General features: G+C 42.3%; 1 protein-coding gene and 1 long non-coding RNA gene across 3 annotated transcripts in view; one reads left to right on the plus strand and one right to left on the minus strand.

Moving 5' to 3' along the window:
• Nucleotides 1-377: 377 nt before the first annotated feature.
• Nucleotides 378-10,950, minus strand: LOC147172999 (polycomb protein SCMH1). Of its 2 annotated transcripts, none has more exons than XM_086078017.1 (17): nucleotides 10,784-10,950; nucleotides 10,153-10,267; nucleotides 9,222-9,294; nucleotides 8,957-9,034; nucleotides 8,775-8,845; nucleotides 8,468-8,702; nucleotides 8,304-8,392; nucleotides 7,203-7,446; nucleotides 5,757-5,995; nucleotides 4,894-5,079; nucleotides 4,190-4,316; nucleotides 3,827-4,027; nucleotides 3,589-3,759; nucleotides 3,060-3,173; nucleotides 2,484-2,603; nucleotides 2,270-2,403; nucleotides 378-1,068 (listed from the first exon to the last, which is right to left on the minus strand). In XM_086078017.1, exons 3-17 carry the CDS (start codon nucleotides 9,244-9,246, stop codon nucleotides 949-951), a joined length of 2,154 nt encoding a protein of 717 aa, XP_085934143.1. In that variant the 5' UTR covers nucleotides 9,247-9,294; nucleotides 10,153-10,267; nucleotides 10,784-10,950; the 3' UTR covers nucleotides 378-948. The 2 variants fall into 2 exon arrangements, with proteins under 2 accessions (XP_085934143.1, XP_085934142.1); XM_086078016.1 differs by having other exon boundaries at nucleotides 7,203-7,449.
• Nucleotides 10,476-27,329, plus strand: part of LOC147173000 (uncharacterized) — a 78,939-nt gene continuing 62,085 nt past the window's right edge. The window contains exons 1-3 of the long non-coding RNA XR_015095341.1: nucleotides 10,476-10,572; nucleotides 14,939-15,018; nucleotides 20,911-21,031. This is a non-coding gene — a long non-coding RNA (uncharacterized LOC147173000). The remainder of the gene's footprint in view (nucleotides 10,573-14,938; nucleotides 15,019-20,910; nucleotides 21,032-27,329) is intronic.

A 27,329-nucleotide genomic window follows, 5' to 3' on the forward strand; every position in this document is an offset into this window, starting at 1 on the left:
TCACTAACATTGACTAATTTGTTATTTTAAAAGGTGAGTATAATGACGTAGTCCATCTTTGGGATTTCACATTATGTTAGCATCAGGGCTGTGAGGGTTCAAATGTATTCGGACAGTTACTAGTTGCTTATTTGTTTTTGTCTTAAAAAAAAAAGGCAGTAGCATATTCCAAGTACCATATTATAAAAGTCATGTAACAATTACTTTTGGAGTACTCCAATACCAAATATGCTAAGACAAAGGAATTTAAATAACAATACAATATATATATTACAATATACCGTATCTGTATTGATTTACATATCGATTATTATATACCTGCATCTAGATCTATTGTGTGTCCAACACACACAAAAAACAATATAAGCAATCAAAAATTGCATTATATATTTATTAAGCACAGTTCTCTTCATGTAGGAACTCTAATATAGTATCAAAACATTTTTTTTCTCAAAAAAGTACAAACAGTCAAAATGGAGACAATGTAAATGTAATCCATAACAAGAAATTAAAAACACATTTTGTCATGGCAGAATTATAATAGTTGTCATTTAGCAACAAGCTAATTTGTCTGACTGTAGTTAATGTTGTAGTAAAAGGGAGACATTTGTCATAAACATCGACTCGGACCAAACGTAATGATTTTATCAGTTCACGTTCTTCAACAAAAAACGCAAAATACATTATATTTTAAGTACAAAAGGTGAAATGTACAATCAGGCCATGAAAAAGAGCCCATTTTCAAGTGTTTTGTAACAATAACAATAAAAAAACAGAAACTACGAACATATCCCATGCTGCCTTGGGGCCGGATTGTGCTACATGAAATCAAGCGTCCTCATTGGATGAGACGGACGTGGTTCCCAAGATGGCGGCCGATATATGCAACGAGTCAAATGGTGAAGACCTTTGGAAGGCAAACCTGCGGATATCGGGCTCCTTCTGCGCTCAGGCTCGTTTGAGCTTGTCGATGTGAAAGGTGAGTTTGAGGGCGGGGCCCAACTTCAGACCCATGTACTTCATCATTGTGTCGCTGCGCAGCAGCAGCAGCGCCTTGCCATCGATTTCCTGCCGCGGAGGACAGACGCTCGCCTCATTTTATGTTCATGCCGTGCATACGGAACACAGTGGCACCTGCCTTTACCCAACTTAGAATTTTTTTTTTCCACTTATTGTCTACCATCCTACTTTTTACGCCTACACAGAGCGACGACCTTTGGGCATGTGTAATTTGAGATGATAAGTTTGTTGGTTTGGAATACACTGATACACTGTTTGTACAATACTTTTGTCTTACCCATTTCTCTCTTTCAATATATTATACGTGTTAAAATGTGTATTGTTTAAGTAAGACGGCGCATTAGGGCCACGTAGAAATATATTTTTTTAGAGGGCGGGGGCAATATTCCGCGAAAAAAAACCTTGCAAATTTGCGAGTTTATAAAGTGGTAGATTTGCGAGAAAAAAAACTCTTACAAGAACTACAAGTAGCGTACTACTCGGATGTTTGTGCCAATACTTTTCGGTCGGGTTTTCAAATAAGGAGATAATAATTGCTTTAGCAGAGATTAACCATATCATGTTGAGCATTGGCACGTTTGAAGCGTTGGGAACAACAAAGACGCCTCGCTTTGCCAACGTCCACACCCTGAGGATCAAACATTCAAGTTAATTTGTTAAAATGTATATTTACTACTAGTACTAATTTACATTTATGTTTCCAGAATTATTATTTACACATTCATACATTTTGGCATTTTTTTGTACAAGTAGCTAAATTGACGTGTCAAATCTGCTGCTCTCCGTCATTCACTTGCATTTACCTAAAGTATGCTAGCTTCTGATTGGTTTGTGTTTAGTCAGCTGATAGGAGATCAGGAAGTGTTGTCGATTTAGCTGCCATGTATGATGAGTAAAGTTGAAATTAAGAATGAATCCGTCTCCATTCTGCCTTTTTATTTTATAAACAGTGTCCCATTAACCACCAACGACTCCTCACATTAGACTATAGCTCCGCTACGAGTATTTCTCGTAAGTTTCTGAGTTTTTTTCTCGTAAATCTTCCACTTTTTAAAGTCGCAAATTTGCCACTTTATAAACGCGCAAATTTGCCACTTTATAAACTCGGAAATGTATGACTTTTTACTCTCGCAGCCCCTGCCCTAAAAAAAAAAAAAAATTATACGTGGCCCTAATACGCCGTCGTATAAAAGTGTGTAAGATATATAAAATAGGATATTTCTGTATCGCGGATTTCACTTATGCTTACGTGTTTCCTGAACAGGTCAGCGTGCGGTGCCAGCACGGGGTCGATGTCTTTGATGTAGCGCATGACATCGCTGACGCTCCACAGGTTGGGGTCTTGACCGCCGGGCTTGGGACTTTCCCCAAAACTACTCGATCCTAAAGGAACACGAGCGGCGACTCATTACAGGGACTGTGTGTGTGTGGGGGTGTGTGTGTGTGTGTGTGTGTGTCTTTACCAGACGAGCTGGCGTGTTGTACACGGCTCCCCGACTTTTGCGTCAACGAGCTCGGTGATCGGGAGCTCGTCTTTAAGTGCTCTAACGTTGCCGCCACAGCGCTGCTCTCCACGGACTCCCCTGACCAACACACAACAATCACTGATTAAATGTGATATTTGTGCAAATAGTCATGCAAATCACTTTTTCTTCAAACACCCCTGTATAATCATCTTTACAGATTAAGAACAGTTTTAAGACGAAAAATGTAAAACGAAAAATTTGTCTTTACAGGTGCCACGTTGAAGAATTTCGTTTTAATCTCCAACTTCAGCTTTAAAAAGGCCTGTTATCTTTAAAAATCGCCGTAAAGCAGATGCTTTATGTGCTGTGGTAAAGTTGTGTGACACATGGCGGTGGTGGTATTGGCAAAAGTGCTTCAACACGTGGCACAGCAATTGGAGGACAATGTTTCAGGAATTACAGTACAGGAACTATCCACAAATACAACACCGTTATTTTTTCCTGTGTTAACAATAAGGAGTGCCGTTATTCGTCATTTAGGGCGGATCACAAACACCATGAGCTTAGTCGTACAATTGGCGGCGGGCCGGGAGATCTTGGCCAGGGGGCTTTTGTATGAGTCCTGCAGGAGCCTCTTGGTGCCTCGTCCGGGACTTGTGGTCAAGTTGTCTCCCAAATTTCTCCTGTCTGTACCCAAACAGAGGAAGCGTTAAGACAGTGAACCCCGACCATATCACCGTTCATCTAATCTATTATAGAGGCAAGTCCCAATTTAAAGTACAATATTAGTAATTTTTCAGAGGATACAGAATACATAACTGTCAGTATTGTTATATCATCTGTCTGTGGATGTGTGGTTCGCCATTTGCCGTCAAAAAAATGACACTAACCATTAGCATGTCAATGGCATTTTCCATTACATGTTAACATTGAGCTAGCTTTTTTTTTTTTTATAACTCATCTTAAAATGCATTTTTAGTCTACGGCGTTTGTCTCAACATGGGACTTGGCATTGTTTTATGGCGTTTACAGTTTTTATGTTAATTATATAACTCCTACGATCATGTGACGTACGAAGACCCCCAACATGGCCGCCGCATACCTGTTGTGAAGGTGCGCCCGTCATAGTACAAGCTTTCCCTGGCCACGGGCTGACTGCCAAAAAGCGGGTCGCAATGTAGATTGTGGCAAAGCTTCTCCAGGAAGCGGAGGACATAGGTGACGCTGCTGGCGGTGGGCAGCGTCAGCGTGTGCTGCTGCTTCTCAAACGATGCTGCAAGCACAAATTCAACCAATCAGCATTTCAAGTGCAGTTCATTTCATATGCATAATAACCTCACCTGAAATGAGCTCGCCCCCCTGGCCGGGCTTCAGGCAGGAGAAGACGGTGGCCTGGTTGTGGGCGGAGTCAACACAGGCTTGGACGCACTGCTGTAGCACAGACGACGCCTGGCCGGGCCCAAAGTGGTCCGGCAGCTGCTGGATGCGCCGCTGGTCCAAATGGGGACCAACCTTTCCGTACTTGTTTAGGTAGACACATACTAGGGGGACAAAAGCACAATGAAAATGGCTTTTTGCATAAACTGCATTCGAAGAGGACGACAGTGGCATACGCAGTGAACCCCCTGAAGTGAGTTTACAAGTGTCATGTAGCTCGGTCCCATTAATGGGGGCCTGTAAAAACGGACTTCAGCCAACAATACCTGTCGGGGCCTGTAGTGCAGATTTGGGGATGGTGGCGTTGTCGAGGGGCACAGTGCTGGTGTCGGGCTCCGGAGTGCTACTGGTGGGAGACGCGGGGACTGGATTAGGGACCAGTCGAGGTTTTCTCTGGAAAAAAAAAAGAGCCATTAGAGCATTTGTACACTGAAAGTAAACTAATATCTTAACAGTAATTTGCGTTTTAATCTATATGAAAAGACAAGCAAATGGTAAATAACTGACACAGTTACCAGGACCGATTCTGACATTTAGCAGGAAAAAAATCTAGTGCACTGTGACTGATTGGTGACTCGTCCAGGATGTCAGACAGGATTGGCTGAATTTGATGAATGTTTAATAAGTACTTTTTCGTCTCTCTGACCTCATCAGCTTTTTTTTGCATTCTTTTGAGGGAAAAACGGAAAAGTGAAAATGGTTGGCAGGTGTTCGGGCGTCACATGGGAAACAGCAGCTTCAAAGTAAAGCTACAGGCCAAGAAATCAATCAAATATTGGCAGTTGTGGCTGCTTGGCAGCTTCAATGACTCTCTGGTGGCTCCATTATTATTATTATTATTATTATATTAGGGTTTGATGAGCACTTTTATGATCTGCTTTGCCAGCTTGCTAAAGTGGAAGCGCCACTAGCATAGCAATTTGCTGCACTTGTCAAGCCCCCAAAAACCAATGACGCGTGTGACCGCTACCTTGCTGCCAGGCTTTGGGCCTCTTTTCTTTGGAATCTTGACAGGCACGTCGTGCATCTGCGGCAGGGATAACCTCTGTGCCCAGTTGGCCGGGAGTCTGCCGCGGGGTCGTCCTGGACCCGCTGTGGGCCGCCCAGGCCCAGCCGTGGCATCTGGCAAGAAGTTGGCTCTCTTGACCCAGCTCAACTGCAAAGATGAAGCAAACGAGCTGAACGGTAGAAATAATAGTCGGCATGATGCTGCCAAAACTTGAGAGACTTGAATCGACCTTTTAATACCACAAACACATGATCGCAATTACAGAAACCAATTAATACTATACAATAACACTCTCAATATTAGAATCAATATTTATCAAAAACATTTAAATAAAATACATCATACTCATTAAATGTAAGCAGATTGTGACAGACGCATTTTGTTCGTCAAAGTTGGCAGTAACAAGTTTTGTTCTGACCAACCAAACAGAAGTGCTCACATCATTGAGGGCCAGCGATCTGGCCCTGTGAGGATGAATTTGAAATCTGATTGGTGAATGAAACTGTCCATTGGTACTGGCCTTAGGCCAGCATTACTGATTCTGAGGGACCTGGGCGGATTACCTTGACATGACAGCACATTACGGCTACCCAAAAAAAGAAAAAGGCACCCACTTGTACTGTTAGCAAGGCAGCCAAGAGAAATACTACAAAATTAAAAGAACTGACTGTTGGGAATAGATTACTAACATTTTATGGAACAAATTTAGATGGTAAATGTAGGTCAGTGCTTTTGATATTGTTTGGGCTGGCCCTCATTTTCCCCTGTGGTAAAAATGAAAAAATCAATCACCACTTTGAAATGTTATGCCGTCTGCAGCCTACCTTGCGTCCTGGTTTGGGTCCGCGTTTCTTGGGGATCTTAACAGGCTCCAGACTTTTGTCCGTCTGGATGCTTGCCGGCCCTGAGGCTGAGGCCTTCTGAGTCCAAGACCCCTTGGCTTTCCTGCGGCCGGGTTTGCGGCCCCTCTGACCAGCGGGTTTGCTTTCCGCGGGAGGTGTGTGCATGGCCGAGGTCTCCATGGTGCCGTCTGATAACGGCCCGATGGACTTTGGCATCACCGCTGCAAAATAGACAAGGACAGGTAAAACATACAAAACAAAAAATGAAGGGAGGGAGTTACTAAGAATGTTTCAGGGAAAGGAAACACATTGAAATGAATAACAAGCCTAGTCATTTGATCAAGAGTGAGGGGAAGAGCTTGAGGTTACATAAAGCTGTTTATTGAGAAACGCCTCCCTACAAACATGTAATAATACTCCCATATTGTCAACAAGCTCACGTTAATTGCTTTCAAGGCAGTTCATTCATTAAATTCACATATACTATTTTAATGCAAAACTTCATACATTTTCAAGTGTGTTTTGGGGACTTTTTTTTGTGTGGAGGCAAAGCGGCAGAGAGTGACAACAGCCATAAGAAGAGGAAATTTAACTCACTGCAACGTAAGACAGCGGTACATGCATCTTTGTTAAGGATGCTCAGTACAATATGGCTCAAACGAACAATAAGTCCACATCAATAGTAAAAGATAAAGAATGAAGTGTATCTAAATCATACTATCATAATTTTCTAAAACAAATGGAACCAAGCAGCAAATCGGGAAAAGATGTGAAGATTTCAATCGGGTCTGCACGGCGGCTGTGACAAAGCAACAAACGGTGTGAATGAAAGCCTTTGAGGCCCACGGGTGCAACTGAGTTTGAGGAAGGCAGCTGCTGACAGTCACACTGACAAGTCAATCAAATACCTTCCACAGACACGTGCCACGGAAAAAAATACAGTAAGCGGCCTGCGGGGATTTTTTATTAAATACACTTTCAAACGGGCACAGCAATCAATATAGCACTGAAAGCTGCAACAACTTTTCATTAGGTAGCAAAAAAAACAACAACATCTGATGAGTTAATTCTTTGTCAATACATTTAAGGACCTTTAGGTTACATGTTCATTGTTCAGCCTTTGCCCGTGCAGAAGCGCTGAGTAAGCAACTTCCTTCTATCACTTGAAATGCATTTCTGCCAATTCACTCTTCTTATTGTAGCTGTCCTGCTCAAAATTAAACACACGTGCCATCTCGTCTGTTCTCCGCAGATTCATTTTGTCTAGTGCCTTAGTGACACTCGTCCTCTTTGCTCTTCTCTGTCCCTACAATCTGCTAACCAGTCGACATATATGGAAGATTGACACTTTACCGGCTTGTATTCAAATAGATGCTTCTCGGGAGTGCCCGCCCACTCCCACAAGCCCAAATTTGTCAGAATCGGCACCTTTTGTTCCAGGCGGCTGCAGGTTGTCGCCGGTGAGCGTGCACCAGCCGACCGGGAAGATGTCGCGCGAGTCGTAGCGGCAGTAGTAGTCGAAGGCCCCCCGCCAGCCGTCGAAGGTGACCTGCACTTCTACTCCGCGCAGCGCGCCCACAGTTGCCGGGCAGATGAAGTGAGGGTTTTTGCGGTCCACCGCCTCCAGCTTCATGCCCACTTGGAAGGAGTTCTGCTCCGGCGCCGGGGGCTCCTGCTGAGGATGATGCAGGTGGAAAGAGAGGGTTACAGCATGTAAGGACCTGGCATTGCGAAAAACACTTACACACAGCCCACTGAATGCCTCCGTTGTCGGTTTAAGGCAAAAAGCCAAGGCAGCTTCATTTATACAACGCATGTCACATACAAGGTAACTCAATGTGCTTTAGATAATTAAAAGTACAACAGTTAAAAGCACTTACAAACAAAAGAGTTAAATACATTTAAAGTAATAAAAAGAACGTACAGTGCAAGTACAAGATTTTTGAGAAACTTGCTAATGAATGGATTTTAAAAATGCTTTGAAAGACCGTAATCATGGGTATGGGGGGAAAAGTATTGTTTTTAACCTGGATTTAAAAGTATTTTCACTCGGGCGGACTTCCCCTTCTATTTGCAGCTTATTCCATTTGTGTGCAGTACAACAGCTAAATGATGCTTCACCATGTTTGATTTGAACTCGAGGTTCCACTGATTGACTCCAGTCTGCAGACCTCAGAGTCATACTGGGTTTATATTCAGCACTTCACGGGCGGGTTAAATCCTGCCCTGCTATGACAATGTTCAGAGGTGGCAAATCCAGATCCAGAAAGTTAAAACCCTGCCACAGGTTGGCTTTTGCCCCTGATGCTAGCTCCCATGGTGCTCGTTTACCTGGTGGCTAGCTAGCTAGCTAGCTATTATCAGGGGCTAAAGCCAAACTGTGGCAGGGTTTTTACTTTCAGGACCTGCATTTGCCACCTCTGACAATGTCATGCAATTAGCAGAGCACACGCATGTGAACTAAATAAACCAAGCCACATTGCGTAATGAACTGCGAAACTGCCTACTAAATGAGTGTTATAGAGGTACCTTGTGAAAGATGCGCGGAGGCGCCATCTCAGCACCATTTAGCGTCTTCAGAAGAAACAAAGGCCAGGAGGACGCGTTGAGACGGAAACCTGATCCAGGAATATTCCAAATTTGAAGCAAAAGCGCACAAATCATGGCCCATGTCAGTCGTGTGCGTCTTTTACCAAGCGGTGGCTGCAGCATACCGCCGCTCTTCTCACAGTTGCCAATGGGCTGGATCTCGGACGAGTCCACCAGGCGCCAGAAGTCGTTCTTGTTGTCGGAGCCGTCCAGGCGCAGGCGGAGTCGCGAGCCCGTCAGGCCCACCACAGTGGCGATGCAGGTGGACGTGGTGTTGCGCGGGTCCAGAGCCTCCAGCTTCATGCCCGTTTTGAACTCGTTGACTGGCGGCGTAAGGCTCTAAACGGGTTGTTGATTGACACGTGTGAGCGTCAGACTGTTGTGACGGACACAGACAAGGGTATTGCTTACCTGACGGAAGCACGAAGCAGGTCCTGCGCTGGCGCCTGTCTCTTTGAGGTACTTCTCCCAACTGAAATGGCCTGTGGCGATCCGAAATAAGTCAGTCAAAAACCGACATTTTTGCGGGACTTGTTTGCATGTAAGGCCTTTAAAGTTGTGTGATTGGTAGTTTGACAAGTAATAAGACTTACCTTGGAACAGGGAGGGCACCCGGGACGGCCGTCCACTCCGGGCATGCTTGATCCTTCTTGCATCTTTCCACTCTATAGCTTTAGTTTTAGAAAGTAAAATAAATTCATCTACTGGAGAAATTCCTTTTATTCAATGTCTGACATGACAATTGCTGTACAAATAAATAGTCTACGGGAAAAAAATCTGAACTGATTGTAAATGCAACAGCTACAAGCTATTCAATGGTTACTACATATTTTGAATGACACCATAATAACATGTTACCTTTCTGCGGCACAGGCTTCCTCATGCTCCAATGGTACGGAACAATTTCAGGATATGAAAGTTGCCTACAACCCTATGAGATAAAAAAAAAAAAAAGGTTACGTTTTCCTTTCAATCTTAAAACATCATTTTTTATTTTGAAACATTCAGAGTATTGCAACTTTTGAGCAACTAGACTTGTGAATGACAGATGAATATGGAAAAGTTGATCTTACTCGATGACCCTTCAAATACATGCACCAGCCACAACAATGAGGAATGAATTTAACAACATGTTTATAATTGAGGTGGAACTAACTCATTCATAGAGGTTCTTCTAATATCCATCTATTTTTATAGAATTGTCCTCATTAAAGTCACGGGCAGTAGTGCAACAATTAATCAAGCAACTAATCGATATCAAATTAATTTCCAACTCATTTAATAATTGAATAATCATTTGTAGCCATTGCAATTTAAAATTGTCCAAATGCTCAGAATTTCAGCAGTAAATATTCAGATTCCTGTAGTCCTCTATGAAAGCTGAAATATTATGTTTGTGTTTAATCAAAGTGGCACATTTGCCAAGACCTGCTTTCACTTTGGAAACCAACAACCTTTTTGACTACTTTATGAAATGTTACAGACGAAAGCAGGAGCTTAATGATAATAACTTATGAAAAAAATTATAGTTTAATCAATGGCGGACATAATCATTATCTTCAGACGTAGTGTGAATAACCTGTAGTTGACACAAAGATAAACCTGAAGCAGCATGAGAAGTGTACATTAAACTCATTACTGCGCCAACCAACACCAAATGAAGCGTCGAGGATATGCAGAATTTGATTGTTGAAGAATTGCGACACATGAACAAATACAGTAGTCCAACAACGAATAAAGCCGCCGCGTGATTTCCCATTGCTAATCCGACACAAAAGTGCACACTTACCTTAGAACTTCATAACAATTAAGCGTTGTTCGATCCCCACCGGACCGGACGGGCTCCTTTTCAACACAAGTGCGCCTTTTTTCTTCCGGCGTTCAAATCGAAGCGACCCGCCAACCTTCGAAGACAAATGACAAGACGGGGACAGCATTAGCGGGGGCTTCAACTTCAACAAAAGCCCCCTCAGCCGCGGAAAGCCTCGAATGGCCCAGAAACAGTTGCGGGGTTTGGCGTGGGTCGCCCACGCTAGTGACACGCAGACGCGCGGCGGCTCATTCAAAGTACAAAAGCCTCCTCCCTCCCACTTCCTCGCTTAGTCGCTTCCCCCCCAACAGCGCACACAAGCCGAGGAGAGCTGCCAGCGCCGTTTGACAGGCGGCGTTGCGAGTCGGGAGCTCGGCTAACCAACGCTACGGTCACGGTGTAAGTGCCACAAAAACTAACAAGCTAATGCTTGAAACTTGACGCTACTTTGACATGTTATTACAAACACAAACACGCCATGTTAGGCAAGCTAAGCTAAGTAAGCCAAGTGTGCTAACTAGCTTAGCATGCTAGACGCTAGCTTGTTGTTGACCTTATTAAAAAAAAAAAAAAAAAACATTGAATGGCAATCCGTAAAACAAGAGCGTACCCAGCACAATGGAGCGGTCGCGTTTGCTTTTGCGGGCTCCGCAACGACGACGCGTCCTGAAAGAAAACGCAGCTCTCAGTCTTGTTTGTAGACGTGAGCTCGCTTTGTAGCGTGTTGTTGTTGCCAAGGAGTTACCGCCAATCCGCCATTTTTTTCCCTACTGGATGACGGCGGTAGGGAATGAGAAATGTTGGGGGTGGGGGGTATACTCAGACGCTGTACGATGGCCAGAAGAAGAAACAGCGGAGCCCAGTGGCCAAAAGGTAGTATTGCGACAAGAACCTCACGAGAAACACTCCTCATCTCGCGAGTTACACAACTTTCAATTCATAGCAACCCACTAAAAGTTAAACAATTTTTGTCCTTTGTTTTGTTTTTATTACCAATAGTTTAATTACTGTTATTTAAAAAGTTATATATATATACACATATACTAGTATCCTTAGTATTGTTACTGTTTATATCATTATTCTTTAGAACAGGGACCAACAACATGGTGCCCTCGGACAGCAGGTAGCCCCCAAGGTAAGTAGCTCGATTCATGTATAGATACAAAGAGTGACTGATCACTAATACAGTATTTTCAAATTGTATTAAAATGTTTATAGAGCAACAGTGTACGCCAATACTGTTCATCGTTTGAACACACTAATGACTTATTGCTTAATAAAATGCTGTTATCGTACACTGTATAAATATCTATTCTCATAAATGACTGCAAGAAAGTCATGATTCTTTTAAATGCTACTGCAGCAAAGCGTTATGGTGCAATTTAAGCGCATTGAAATGTGTTCTAGTTCAAAAAAAAAAAGAAAAAGAAAAGATTGCCTTAAGCAAAACCTGGAATTATTTATAACTATTTGTTCCAGTAAAAATATTCTAACATGGTGAACCTACAAATAGGGAATTTCAATATTTCATACACGGAATATATTAAGCCTGAAATTAAGTCTTATAAAACAGTTTCTCTTCAATTTTTCAGGGCACTTACCAAATAATTAAATAAAATGCAGACCTCTTTTCTATAAATCTGCATCAACAGTAGGACTGCTTTGCACTCCAACATTATACCACCAGGCATAGGTGGTTCTAGCTAAAAAAAAGAAAGAAAAAACGATGCAGTACTTGATTGAAACTTAATATTTAAACAAAAAAAATACAGCACCCCTCTATTGCCTCAAAAATGGTGTGCTCTAAACAACCTACACCCCCCACACCCCGCCCCCTCCCAAATCATCTCCTGGACTGGCCCCTGAGCGCTAACTTTATACCTACACTGAGCAATAAGTTACCTTCCAGTAATACGGTGCAAGTTCAAAATATACAAAATTGTTAAATTGATCTGGCCTGGCTGGGAGATCAGCATCCCTAAACAAACCTCTGACCCTAGAATCGGCCCCTCGAAGCGAATGTAAAAAACAAAGATGAACGATTCAGATTAATTGTTTGTTCTGGTAAACACTGTCGAAATTACTTTGGGTTACGTAAAGTTACTTTTTTTTTCAAATAATTAATGTAATATGTTTATAATCGTGTAAATTGTGTTTTGCCATTCACGGTCTTTTTCTCTACGCCTGGGATTTCCGAGTTCAAAGGGGCATTGCCGTGCATACTTCTAGGTATGAAGTCGGAAAAATCCAACTTCCCACCTTCTACAAATGCAGCATAATCCACTAGTAGGACAGAAAGAAGGAGAAACAAAGACAGGATTTTTATTTATTAGTATTAAAAGTACAGTATTACATGACATCTCACTTCTATTCATATTAAAGTCCAAAATAAAGTCAATTTCTTAAATACTCACTATGGGGGCTGAAGTAGAAAACTTTTTTTTTATTTCAGTTTATTTTGGTTGTAGGTGTGGGAAAATAGCTGCCATGTCAATTAAGGCCCGTGTGGCAAACGTTGCTATGTGATTTGGACAGAACACCTCCAGGCCCAGCACTCGGCTTGTGTGCATAACGGTCACCTGGCAGTGCCACTAATGCCGCTTCGTCCTACGCGGGTCAGGCCGTGGCCCCGTGGCACCCTCATCCTCCCCTCCTTGCAGCCCAGGCAATTATGTTTGGTTTCACACGGTGAAAAGGGTTAATTGGCAGCGCCCACGCGCCTGATTGGACCTGTTTCACGCCTGTCGGCCTTCATCGTGTCAAAGGAACCCCCCCCAGTCCACCGGGAGACCGTTATTAGAGCGCTCACACAGTCGCTCCTCGTGGACATGCACACACCACACTCGTCTTAAAATCTGACCTTCTTATCATGGTGCACATGAGTGGGAGAAATGTGCATGCATGCATGAATGCATGAATGCATGAATGCAAGCTGCAGTGCACTTCATGCTCAGACCTGAGCGTGCTTGCATTCTAGCATTGCCCACAAGGGGTCAGTGTTGTTTAAATTAAGTTTCATTCTCACTCCTGTCCTTCCCTCCTCTCCCCTCATTATCATCATCATCATCATCATGCTATCCTCTGAGGACCCACATGATCCATCACGGCACATTGTTCTGTCATTTCAAATCACTCGTTAAATCCTAATAATGATCGTCCTCTTTCATTATATAATATTTATGCCGTCCTTTTCTCTCGCTGGCTTTTCTTTTTTCAAGTTGATTTTGTCTTTGAGAGTGGCTCATTGTCAAGTTCCCCTCCAGTGTTATTGTGTGCTTGTCTCTCAGTAAGTCCATGTGATCTTAGTTCTTTATTAATAAGGCATAAACCATAGAGCTGCTGGCACCCAACTCCATTATAGCTGCCATACAAGTTCATTAGAGCCAATTAACTGTGTGGACAATGGGCCTTGCTTAGCGGCCATTTCTTTTATGAAGCGCGCGCTTTCAAGATATATTATGCTTCTATAAGTCTTGCAAAGGTGCTTTTGAAAGCTAGTGGTGTGAACGAGTCTCTCAATGTTGGGCGCTTTCCTGAGAATTTAACAGGATCATTTCATAATCATCTGTTTTCTATAGCGCTAATCAAGGCCGCCGGAGTTTACCGAGGCTGACTTTGGGCGAGTGCTGGGCCACAGCTTCGATTGTTCAGTCCATCAAAATACACATTTTGACAAATGACCTTTCACTTTTCAATTCTCACATTCAGATCCATAAATATTGGGACATGGACACAATTCCCATCTTTGTGGCTCTGAACAAAATATTCTTTGACTGCAGATTTTCAGAAGTATATATATTTTTTCAAATCTAAATCATTTTTAGGGCTGGATAAATGTCACGTCATACCCAGAAATGTCATATTTGTTGTATGTTCATATGCATTTTGCGACAAACTTTGCATGCTTAACTATTTTATCCACAGGTGAATTATTTATAATTATATTTAATGTGATGTCATTACACTACAGTATATATATATTTTTTATAAAGTATATTGTAGAGTGCTATTAGTTTTTTAGGAGAGTCTGGAATGGATTAAGGGCATTTCCATTAGTTTGGTTGGCAAAAGATTTGAGATACAAGTGGCCTAAGAACAAATTCAACTCGTATCTCAAGGCACCACTTACGGCCTAGCCATGGCATAGGTTAGCTGAATCTCACTTGTACCTTTGTTGTGAAAGTACATTTGATACAACGTCATTTTCGATTGGCCGTCACATCTGCGGCGCCATTCACCAGCGATTCACATTTTGAATAGCTAATTGAATATAGCTTACCACCACACATTCAAACAAATTGTAATCCTTAACAGGTGGTTTATAGCGGGAGGATTGGAGCAGCCGCTGATGCTTTATTGAACAAATGCAACAAGAAAAAATAATAAAAATACACACAGTAATTGATAATACACTGAAGTATTTGGTCGGTACTTTGCAGATTTCATTTATTACAGGGACGGTCTGAAATATAAACGAGTATGATGAACGGAGTCAAATGGAAGGAATGAGGGATTACTGTACATCCAACTGTGAAAAACGGATCCCTACATTCAGTGTCAGCGCAACAAAGGAAAACGGCGGAAAAGTGGCGACTTTTTCAGACATTGTTCAAGGGGCTCCGAGTGTTTGCGTGTCCTTCTGTTTTTACTTCACACTTGGCGGGTGCATTTCTGGCGACCCAAAGAAGTGCAGTATCGAGTGTGAAGACGTTTGGACGTACGATCCCTTTGGAGTTTTGGCTAAAATGTGTTTTTGCTTTCACAGCCGCATGTTTCCACGCGCCAGCTTGCATCGCTTTGTCAGCGGGACGCGACCGCCTGGAACTCTCCCGTTCAGGACTCAAGGTATCGAACTCCACAAGTTGCACTTAAAGCAAAACTGCAGTTATGGATGGAAATGTCACAAGCAAACGCTTTTGTTATTTATTATGAGGGATTTTTATAACAAAAAAAATGTTTCTCTGCGTAACAAAGTCACATGAAAATGTTTTTTCAAACGACCTTGGATTTGCAAATTTTCTCTTAGTGAACCCAACGACATCATTACAAATGTAAACAAGATCATTGAGGGAGTGCATACCCTTTGTGATTTTTTAAGCCAAGATCAATGAGTGATTGAGCACAACTGTGAAACTTTCAAACGGTTATGTTGTCGACTCTTCTTTTTTTTTTTACTCCAGTCCTGTAGGAGGCGGTAAAGCGCAGTTTGCATGTGTTCCATTGCCTGAGTGGATTTCTTCAGGTTCAAATTCATGAACTATTGGCTACTGAAATCTAAAACTTTTACACAAGACAAATATTTAATTCACTGAAGGTGAATGTGTATATAGAGCTGTTAAAACCAGACTTTAAATGAAAATGTATTTTGTAGTTTTTAAACTCAATATGCAAACATTTTAAAACAAATCTCAGACTGGAAGTAGAAGCAACATTGCTATCAGTTCCTTCTAAATGCTGAAAATTGTCGTCTGAATTTTTACGTAATTCCCATAAATGACAATGGGGTAAATTCATGTGAGAATCTGGGCTAGCACCGTCCGTGTAGGTCTGGTCTTCGGATTTTCCTGTGTGGTGTTTGCATGTTCTCCCTGTACGTTTTTTAATTTTTTATTTTTGCACACGTACTCCACCGACTGTTATATGGAAAAGCTTTTCATGACATCTGTTTTGTCGAACAATTGTCATGTATGTCTCCTTTTGATGACTGAGATATGCGCGCCACCTGATCACCATGACTGCAGTCACATTAGTTACATATCGTAATAATATCTACATACAAAGCGGAATTGTAATGTTCCCTTTGCATGAAAACAAAAAAAATCAGATACTTACAAATGACCAGCAGTGTGAACCCAGTCCATGATGTGGCACAGAGGCGTGTCGACAACGTTGTATTTAAAATTTGCCAAAGAATGCAAACAAAAAGAAAAACACTAATTGTATTGTGGCTCTACATGCAGTCAATAACTCTTTCAAAACTTGAATATTAATTATATTCATCGACTGGGGAGGGGGCGGGTACAGCTGACGAATGACATACCTTGAATCAAAAATGCGCAAAACCCCGAATATGACCCCTGGGTTACCCCTTTTCGAACTCGAATATTTGGCCAGATAAACGCGATCGACTTACCTCCATTCAACGGAACATTTGTTTGCGTTCTGCGCATGCTCTATCTTGGTCTTTTGAGCACACAAAGTACTTGTATGCACGCTGTCTGGCGAGCATGCGGAAATAAACAAAACATGGAGAAACTCGGACGCAAGACAGAACCACACTTCTGGAGGGAGGAGGAAACTGACTGCTTTATTAGTGTGGTGAGTGACATGAATGTCATGTCTTTTATTGAGTCATGACTATGGCTATCTGCCGATACCGATTCCGATTATTAGTACTCATGGAGGCGATAACCGATATTTCAAGCCGATATTCATTTGTAGTAAAAGAGAAAATAATAGCGTAAAAAAAACTAAAACGTTTTCTTTTAATTTTAAACATATAAAGGATTGACAGCTTTGTTTAAAAATTATAACAAAAATTGCAGGGAGCTTCCAGGGTCATCAGCATGTGTTAGGCTAAATTAGAAAGTAAGCAAGTAAATAGTTCCCTAAAAGCTTCTACCGTAGTTTTCCAAAATGTCAACATATCTTAATTTTCTTTCTTTTTCTTTCTTTCTTTTAAAAAAAATAAAAAGTGTAGCAAGTTCCAAGTGTCAGCATAATTTTTTACAAAGTGGAAATTTAAATAGATCCATAAATAAACGTTCCCTGTATCTCACTGGGCGACAATGCATGCCAATGTAGCTAATTTGGTGTATTTGTCAGGGTTCATTAAAGGTTTCACAAGATCTTCACAGACAGTGAAAAACTGTCTGAATATTTTCAAAATGTCTTTGCGACAAGTAAAAATTGTCTGTGAACATCTTAAAAATTCCTGACTAAAGCCCTAAATTTGCTACGTTGGCAAGCTTTATCGGCCTTCAGATTCGTCAAAAGTCTGACGCCGATATGTCCGGCCGATCATGGTTAGTTGTCCATGTTTTGCCGTTTAAATTGGGACATTCCAGTTGAACACGGGAGTAACTCTGTACACGCACATATATAAACAGGTCATCCCGAATGTTTCAGAAAACGGAAATTTTGACCTTAACCCGAATATTAACAGCATGTCACGATTCGATTCAATTCCAATTTTTGGGTCTGCGATTCAATTCAGAATAGATTTTTGATTCAAAATGATTTGATTGACAATGATTTCTGTTTCAATTTATAGATGAGCAAAGAATCGTCATGATCTACTCCAGTCTGCCTCGCTAATGCTAATTAGCGCGCTACTAGCGGCACTTTTATCACTCAAAAGAACGGCTATTCATACAAAACGCATCTTAACATTACTCACCGGCATATGCTCTTCCTACGCTGCAAAAAACACCTTTTATTGGCTTCAACGTTTTTCCTTCTACTTTCTAATGTGGCTACAATTTAACTGTGTATCAGAACGCGCGGTACCACACTGCCCTTAAGTGGCCAAATTGGGTACAACATGAACAGGATTCCCAGTAAAGGCACACACAAACAAGGGCAAGATGGTATAAAATACAGATTTTGGGACATTTAAAGTCGATTCTGAATCGTACTTAATGAGAACCGCGATTCTTATGAGAATCGATTTTTTTCGGCATACCCCTAATCTAAATGTAGTCTGTATCAGCCTGCCCTTCCTTTTGCCCCTTCCACTTTTCCAAATGACCCTAGACAGGTTAAGCGGCATTACAAATAGTTGGTACATGGGAGCAGCCTCTGTTTTTGGCAGCAGCCTCAGTTTTGGGTCCGTTCCGAATGTCTTGCTTGCTCTTTTTCATTTTATCACACTAATTGAGTCTGGCTGGGCTTGCTGGCAACGTGTTTTTGGGCTTCCAAACATGTTGCCGAAGGTGTCCGCTCGCCAATGGCCGGGCTCCATCGTCGCGGCCTGTTTCTGCTCACGCAGGCGGGACGGCGAGAATCTTTTCCCACCGCGCCTCCTTGTCACTTTCAGCACTCTGGCACACTCTAACAAAGTCACCCCCGCACCAACTCCTCCTTTATTCACACGGACACAAATATCCACATTCAGGCCGTCATTAGCACGCACACACGAGCGTGCGCACACGGCGAGAGTCAGATTGCGTGTGTTCCCTCCCAACTGTGCCTCAGAGGACCGCTAGCGTGCGTTGCGCAGACGAGGACGACACACACAAAAACGAGTCCTGGTGCACTCCCCATCTCTGCTGGCATCCTGGGAGGGACATGCGATAGGAAGAGAGAGAGCGAGCATATGTTGGGTAGACGTTTGTGGGAGGGGGGGGGGGATATTTCTCTTTGGATGTTGTCTCACAAGCTCTGACGGCGTGGCGCAGAAAGAAGGCATTTTTTCCCCGTCCAATTTATTAATCCTTTTAGGCGATGTTCTCTGTTCAGAAATGCAAATTGAATCAATCTGAGGCTGACTTTAAGACTTTTCAAGTGGGATTTAATTAGAAGCTAGGGCCTGCAGTTTTTAATGAGAGAGGGGGTGGAGAAAGACAGAGAGAGAGAGGCAGAAAAAGAGAGTCATGGGGAGGGAGAGCGGCTTTGCGGTTTTGATCTGGGGTCCTGCTGGAGAAAGGATACACAAACACACACACACACACACACGCACACACAAAGTTACAAACATGCGCACATGCACGCAAATTCACCCTGTGTTTGGTTTTTCCCTCATCTCCATCTTCAGAGAGTTCAAGCATGCATCTTTTTTTCACTTGAAAATACATCTGCAAATCGACGGCCCAAAAGTTTGTCGGCGTAGACGGAATGACGCTTGACTTTGGACTTCAATCTTGTTGTTAGTCGTTAGCGCAGGGTTGGAAACATGTTACAATAAAGATGCGCGTCAGAGGGAAAAGTTCACTTTTGGAAATCTTGGGACAGCCAACTCAAAATATCAGATCATTAATACTATGGATGTTTGCGAATCTTATTTTATACCCTGTTGGATTCTATTAATTTAAAGCTCAGGACCGGTTCACCAAATGTACTTTCACGTCATTTTGTAATCTATTTCATTTGAGCGTTTGATTTCAAATTTGATATCTTGATGTCCTGCTATCACATAAGACTTTGAGTTGTGAAAGTCTGAAGATTGTTAGAACATTTCCAGTGAAGATGCCTTTTATCTACCTCATGTGCTACAAATACTTTAGATTTTCACTGAAGAAAGAAAACAAATACCAAACTAATTTGAGATTATGATTGACAGAATGTTGGAATGTACTGATCTGACCTGTTACCTCATCCACCTTGGGTCAGATAACCTGAACAATAAACATCCATGCAGCTCTGACAAAAGACGATGAGTATGAAAGTGGGAAGAGTGGTTGAAATTCAACACTGACATTGCCTATGACCTCAGCTCTAAACACTTCAAATGTTTGACATCTATAAAGTTCTTGCTAAATGGGCTTTCGTTTATATAGCGCTTTTCTACCTTAATGGTAGTCAAAGTGCTTTGACTCTGACCTTGTTCACCCGCTGATGACGCAGCATCAGGAGCAACTGGGGTGACTGACGATCATGCTGATTCATGGTATGGAAATACGGACAGTGGAACCTCAACTTATGAACGGCAATGTTTACGAACAATTTGAGTCGCACACAAAATGTTCAAATTACCGCTATTTATTATTTACTATTTGTTGGATCAATGCATAGCCGTCATTGCAACGTGCAAAAAAACAAAAAATTAAATCACTGAAATGTTGTATGTACTAGATTTAGAGAAGTCTAAAAATTGGTTGTAATTTTACATTGAACGTGTTCGGGCATAAGTGAATGGCACTATTGACCTCCTCGATGAAAATTCAATCATGGTTAAATCAAGCGTGTCCATATGCTTATTGGAACATCTCCTATCAACTGGAATTTTCGTACCTGCTATGTTTTGTATTAGTTATTGATAAGAATCAGTAGCCTTTTTATTGGTCTATAAATCACTAAATGGTTTGGGTCCTGTATATACTCAAGAAATGCTGATTAAATATAAACCCAGCAGGGCTCTGAGATCTACAGACTTGGGCCAACTAGTGGAACCCAGAGTTTGTAATAAACATGGTAAAGCTGCAGTTAGCTGTTATGCTGCACACAAATGGAATAAGTGAATAATAATTATAATTAAAATCAGCACCAAGTGTAAATGCTTTTAAATCCAGGTTAAAAACGTAACTTTTTTTCCCACATACTTTGGATTAAAGTAGCACAAATGAGCATTTGGTTTTCGTTGATTATGGCGGCACCTTTGGACAAAAGCGGTATTGTTTTCCCTTTAATTTCCCTCGAAAGAACCAAATTTCCCATGAGGCCAAGCGCATATCATCGGGAAATCCGGACGTCCAAGGCGTCCGCAGTTGGACTGAATAACATTGTTTCCAGTGGCTATTTTCTCTTCTTTTTTTTGATACAGCACTGTAACTTTTCTCAAGTATGTTAACAGCAGACGGTGGTTGTGATCTTACCTTCTTTATTGCACACACAAACGATTGCGCTCCCCTCCTCCCTCCCTTCCCGTGATGCATTCGTAAACAAGAAAGAACACAACTTTTGAGTGTTGCGTGGCTGGTCGGGTCAGTCTGGAAAGGCGAACTATCAAGCTGTTTGCTATTTATTGCTACCATGCAATTTTCCAACAGCTAACATTAGCATAATTGTTTTTTATTCGAGCATGGAAAGCTACCTTCTAAAAAGAGGCGAGTCCCCGCAAAGGCAGCGTCGTTTGGGAATCCCCCGTCTTCGGCCTCGCCAGCAAGTGAAAATCCTGTACTGTGATTTTAATCACATCCAGGTAGGCTTTTTATCATCATTATCATTGTCGCCTCAGACAAAAATCTTCGTTTCTTAGGGTGTTTTGTAGCTTCTGCATGATAACAGTAATTGCGCATAGACGTTTGACGTGACTTCCCTCTGGAACGACTGGGGAAAGGACGTATGTCGTAAAGCAGTCTGCACGTTTGTAGTTTTTTTTTGTGTATGGCAGAGTTCGCACTATCATACACCGTCAAATATTGTTCAGATATGATGATTGATTTGGTTAACTTGTCCACCTCTGCTCTCATAGCCTACATATCAAAATCCATATTAACCTGGTTCTGATAGTTTATAAGCATGAGAAATGGCCAAATATGGAAAACAGGAAGAGAATAATTACGGTCTGCTGTCGATGTGCGATTAAAGGACGCCCGATGCTCTTATCTTGCCATCCATCCGGGTCATTCGTCTCGGTGAGAAATTCTTCTCTGGCGAACACTTTCGGAGCAACCGCAGTCGCCTCACATCACAGGCCGACCAAGGCTCAGTTCAAACAAAGTCGATTGAGCGTCCCACATGCTTTCGCTTGACTTCCTGAGAAGGGCCGAGACATCCAAAAACGGCGTGCAGTCAATGAGCGCACGCATGTACGGTATGTGTGTCAGAGCCCAAATGTTATTTCTGTGTTTATTGTGTTTATTTTTAGTTATTGCCGCTCTTTTGAACATTTGCGGATCCTCCCATCACTCGAGTAGCAACGATTGTAACAGACAACGCCTCCTTCAAAAGAAAATCTGTTGCTTGGATTCATCAGAGACGTTTTCACTGCCATTTGGCTTCCGCACACTCAGGCTGATACATTTTGGGGAAATATGGTGCCGTTAAAAAGGGTGAAGTCAGCCCGTGGTGCCAGGATGTGGTTTTCTTGGGAGCCTTCCACCCTCTTGCCTTTCCTGTCACCCACTCAAAGTGGGGCCGTGGTAACATTTTTGAGGGCAGATGTGTGACTTCTTCACAGCCGCGCTGTCAGATTTTTTTTTCTCTTCTCCTTTCTGTGTGCTTTCCTTTTTGTGTTGAGGAATCCACTAAAGCCGAGTGGGAGGGGAAGGCTTTGACTCATGAGTGCTTCTAAATTGACCATTTCCACTTTCAGAGGTTTCTGTGTGATGCTGTCTCACATGAGATGCGGTTTGTCTATGCGCACAAAAAAAAAAAGGCGATAAATGTCAGGAAGATTATTTCAATCTTGCAAAGCTTAACACGGGTACGACTAAACATGAAAAGATAGGAAGCAAAACAACAATTTTCTATGCCAGCGGGGTTGACGAACGCTCGCAAAAAAGATGTGAGGACTCCCATTAAAGTCAAAACAGCCAGCGCGTGCCACCACCAAAAATGTTTGACATCTAACTCGCACTGTCAATGTTTAAACAATACTAATTAATCTCTGTTATAGAAACATGTAATTAATCTCCCTCTCATCCATTATGGCTGTTTCTCTGTCTGCTCGCTCACATTTAATGGAACATGAAAGAGAAACCCGAAGAGCAAATGCTATGTTGTGGTCCTTGCGGGGAGCTCATTGTGGGACTTACATCAGAGGAGAAGACAGGCCGAGAGACAGACGGACGGACATGTTTTGACAAACAGACAGTTGGTCCAAAACTCCTCCCTATCTTAGCGCACTGTGCCACCTCCCTCTCTCTCGCTCGCTCGCTCGCTCGGTGTCTTTGAACTAAGGCCTTCATTAACAATCTGCTGATTAACAAGCTAGGGAACACGGGGGGTAGATGGATCAGAGGCGCACAGACAGACAGCCAGAGACATGGAGAGAAATAATAAGAGCGCCATGCAAGTTAGACTGCATCCACATTATGCTGCCACATTCAGACTGCATATTAATTTCCACGGGGCCGCGGCAACAGCACTAAAAATACAGCTTCATTAAAAAAAAAAAGAAGGGAAGGGAAAATTTTAAAACGGATGGAAAAGTTGGACGCGGCTCAAACTTAGCCGCAACACATGAAAACACCCAATCAGTCTCAGCGTACACTGGATTAATGTCAGCGACTTGCTCCGTTCCTGGGAGATCACTTTGTTCCAACGATTAGCTGGTTAATTAAGTAACAATCGGACAGGATTCCTACCTTAGGGGGGTCTCCAAAAGTCTGTCATACAGCGTGCCTCGAGGAAAGAGAGACCATACCCATGAGTTTTCAGAATCACTCATCTGATTTGTTTTGGCTTCGACTTACGAGCAAAAATTCAGGACACAAGCATTGTAACTCACTTACAACAACAAGGAACAGTTTGGCAGGTATTGAGCAATTCTTCTTAAAGAAAAAAAAACTGGCTTCAAATTTCAAAGTAGGCCTGGGAAAAAAAAGTCGACCAAGTCAGATAAGTCATTTTTGCGAGTTGAAAGTTTTGTGTTTTGTTTTTTCTGGGAAACTTATATCAAATTATTACATGTATGACGTTGGTTCATTTGTCTTGTAGGTTATAATTGCCCCCCAAAAATGTGTAGGCAGCAACTGGAAGCTGTTCAAACCACAGGCAAATGGATTGACAGCATGCCGTTCTGTGTTTGTTTTACTCTGCTTTAGTCTGGTTTATTGTGTTTCATTTGAGGCCTAATTAATACCGAGGTTGCTGGACCATGGAGACAAAAGAGTGGGCGCAAGAGGACATTTTTGGACTACATTTTGCATGCTGATGTCAAAAGGAAAAACACTGACAGATGACAAAAATACAATAGCAGTCCCTGTTTGCGGCAAGAGCCTACGTAGCAATTAGCCCCGTTTATTCCTTGACATTAAATAAATTTTAGGGGTTGCTGATGAACTGATGTTTTTCAAAACCCTAACCCTAAATCCAACCCCATACTCAAGGGTGCCTTTTAAGCCAATCTTCAAAACCCCGACCCCGACCCTCACCCTGAAACCTTAACCTTATTTAGATGGACATCTTGTGAACTGAATTTCTTCAAAAGCACAACCTGACCCCGAACCCTATACCTAGGGGTGTGTTTTAACATAATCTTCTTTAAAATCCTAGCCATATATGTAGGTGTCTTGTGAACTGATCTTCAAAATCTCAACCAGGACCTCGAAACCTATATCCATAGGGGTTCCTGTGAAGCAATCGTCAACACTCTAAACCTAACCTGGTTCATAAGGGAGTCTTATGAACGATTTTCTTCAAACCCCCAACCCTAATCCCTAACTCTGACTGCCTAACCAGAACAAAATTCTTCATATCCCAACCTGGATTCCTATCTCTAAACTGTAAACCAAACCCTATCCATCAATGTGTCTTGTGAAATGTATGTCAGACCCTAAAGCTAACCCTTTTCAGAGGGAAGTTTCTTATGAACTGATCTTCAAAACCCTAAATCTAACTGCAAACCTTAATCATAGGAGTGCCTATTGAGCTGATCTTCTTCGCGACAGGATTTGAGCGTAATAAGCCTGTTCACTTTTCTAATGATACCTGACACGTGATTATTGAGGTAGTCGAGGTCAAATCACTACACAGTCCTTGGGAGTATTCTACCAGTGGCAATTTCCAGCAACTATTCTATTTCTGAGCAACATAACCTTATTGATTTTCAATGTGTGATCCACAATGTAAATGTAAGTATTGTAGAAGTGCTTCTTTCCTTACAGCTAATCATTGAAGTCTTCATATATTTCATATATATATATATATATATAAAAGAAGATTATCTTTGCTGGATTTTTTAGAAATTGTATTTTAGCTGAAAGGGTGGAAGGAAAAACAACGGAGGTTTTAATCAGCAGAGAGAGATCCGACTCAACTATTTACTTACCACCGCCGTTGCACCGTACACATTTAAATGCAACTCGAAAGAAACGTTCAGAATTCATTTAATTATCTTCAAATGTATTTTTTTAGAGCCTAGCTAAATGCAGAGTATAGGAAGTGGGGAGTCAGACATTATTTTCAAACACCAACATCTTATTCGCCAGTGTGTTGAGTGCATGCAGCAGGAAGTCACAAAGAAGGAGTGAAGGAGACGTTTAATAAGACCGGGTGAGATGGGAAAACCCGGCTGACACGGGGTGTTAGAGGGGGACAGGAATTCAGGCTGATGTGGCGAGACAGCCAAGGAACTGGCCTGACGGACGGATCGGGCGAGACAGGATCCATGGAGGCAGCGAGTGCGAGGGATTGGTCTGCGAATTAATTGCGCCTCTCATCACAAGATGAATACTCTCCGCCGCTCCCCGTGGAACTGAGCACCCGCAAAAAAAAATAATAATAATGAATACGCAAATAAATAAATAAAAGCTGTAAATATATGAATAAACATGATCAAACTTCTGAAGGACGGGATCGTGATCGATATGCAGTCATGGTGAGAGTTTGCGTGTCTGCCCATCTTTGTAAATGGATTTTTTTATTTTTGCATGTTACGACTTTTCAACGAATAAGACAGTCCTCACTGCATGTTTGTCTGTTATGCTCGTGAACGCGCATACATGCATACGTGCGCTTGTAGGCGTCCATAAGTACGTTCAAGAGTCTCGACGGAGTTTTTCTTTGTGCAAGTTTGTATTTACTTGCATTTGGCTTTGTGATGCATTTATCCATTTTTATTAGTTTAGGTCTACTTGCATGTGTGTGTGTGTGTGTGTGTGTGTGTGTTGGGCTCTCTGGTGAGTCTCCTTAACATCAAACAGCTGGAAGTGATAAAATATTTAGGAAGCACTGGGAGTCTGTGAATATTAATACTGCCTTTTCCTTCTGTCTCTCCCATCTCCTTCTCTTTTTCCTGGTCTTTCGCTTCCTCGTTCTTTCCTCGACCGTGTGCCTGGCTTCCTAACGCCACTACGTGTGTCTGCGCGTCCCCTCTTGTGACCCCGTTGATGGGGGTAAATCACAGCGCTTTAATTGGGAGTTGCCGATGCCCGCCGGCGCGGGGGAAGAGGACTTGACCTCTGTCATGCTGGTGGCGTCGGCTTCTCGCCGCGCGGGAATGAGCCGTGTCACATGTCCCGCGTGGTGCCCGGCGGCTGCAATGGAGTTGGCCGCGGCACACCCCCGCGCCATGTCAAACATGAGAGTGGACCAACTGGCAGACACTCACACTGGCCGGTGAACAAGCAGAGCCATGGGGCCTTTTTTCCCAACTGTGCTTAGTATTTTTTGGAATCCAAGCCTTAGCATCGACTGCACTGACATTGCTTGTGATGGAAAAGCAGGGTACACACACATCGCTAATTGGGCCAAATTTTGAGTGTTTATCCTGCTTCTGATCAAAGATAGTAATTGTCGGCTGTATCTAAAACATTATCCTGTGGTGTGGGGTGTGTCCAGAGTCATATTTCCTCCTCAAACTGCTTGGAAAACAGATGTTGAATATCACTGATTTGAGATCGGAGCGGCCCAAATTTCCTTCCGAGCAGTCGAGAAGAGTCTGAACACACCACACACAGCAGGAATATCTGTTCAGATTTTCTTTTTGAGGCTTTCCGGTAATCGGCGTGTCCTCAGGTTTGTCAGGAGGGAAGATTTGGGACTGAAATTGGGCAAAATTTTCCGCCGTGTGAACCGGACTTAACCTGAAACTCGTCACGCCAATAAATGGTGACGGCTCTGACAAAGGCTGAAGCTGTTAACCTAAAGAACTTGTCTTTAAGAAATCGAAAACTTATTATTATTGCAAAGCATTTTGGTTGTAGTCAACACTGAGTACGGAAAAATGGCTAATTAGAAAGTGACCTGAAGCTTGCGCTGTTGCCAGATACAAATAGAGCAGTAACTGGTTGTGTTGAGTGTTTGAATAAAAATGAGATAACAGTTAGCCTAGCTTCTTCTACTGCTAGTCTTTCATCGTTATTGTATTTTCCTGCAGTCCGGATGCCCTGTGGCACCATTCTGCTTCTAGCAGGTCAGTCTTAGTACTACAACAGCCATCTAGTTCACGAGGAAATGTCCTATTTTCAATGAATGCCTATATCCTTATGTGCATGATGTGCTGTGTTGATCATATCGATTACACCACAAGAGCAGTAAGCACACCTGCCGATGTTTTCCTCATCATGTGCAAGATCCCTCAAATTTTTGAATAACAAATCTGTATATTTTTACAAGGGTTACATTGAGTGGCTGGATGGAGATTGAATGTGCAATGTACAGAACTCTGTACCATGTTAACTATTGACACCCAGTACCTCAATTTCTTCTGGCATTTAGAGATTATGCCGAGACTCAAAATTGGGCAGTGGCAAGGAACATGTACTCCAAACTTATTGGCTTGGAATTCATTCAAAATCAATATTGCCTACGTTTGGATTTTGGACATAATC

This window comes from Leptonotus elevatus, chromosome 6, assembly GCF_054856555.1.
Source record: "Leptonotus elevatus isolate MCC_2025b chromosome 6, RoL_Lele_1.0, whole genome shotgun sequence".
In the NCBI taxonomy this organism is placed as follows: domain Eukaryota; kingdom Metazoa; phylum Chordata; class Actinopteri; order Syngnathiformes; family Syngnathidae; genus Leptonotus; species Leptonotus elevatus.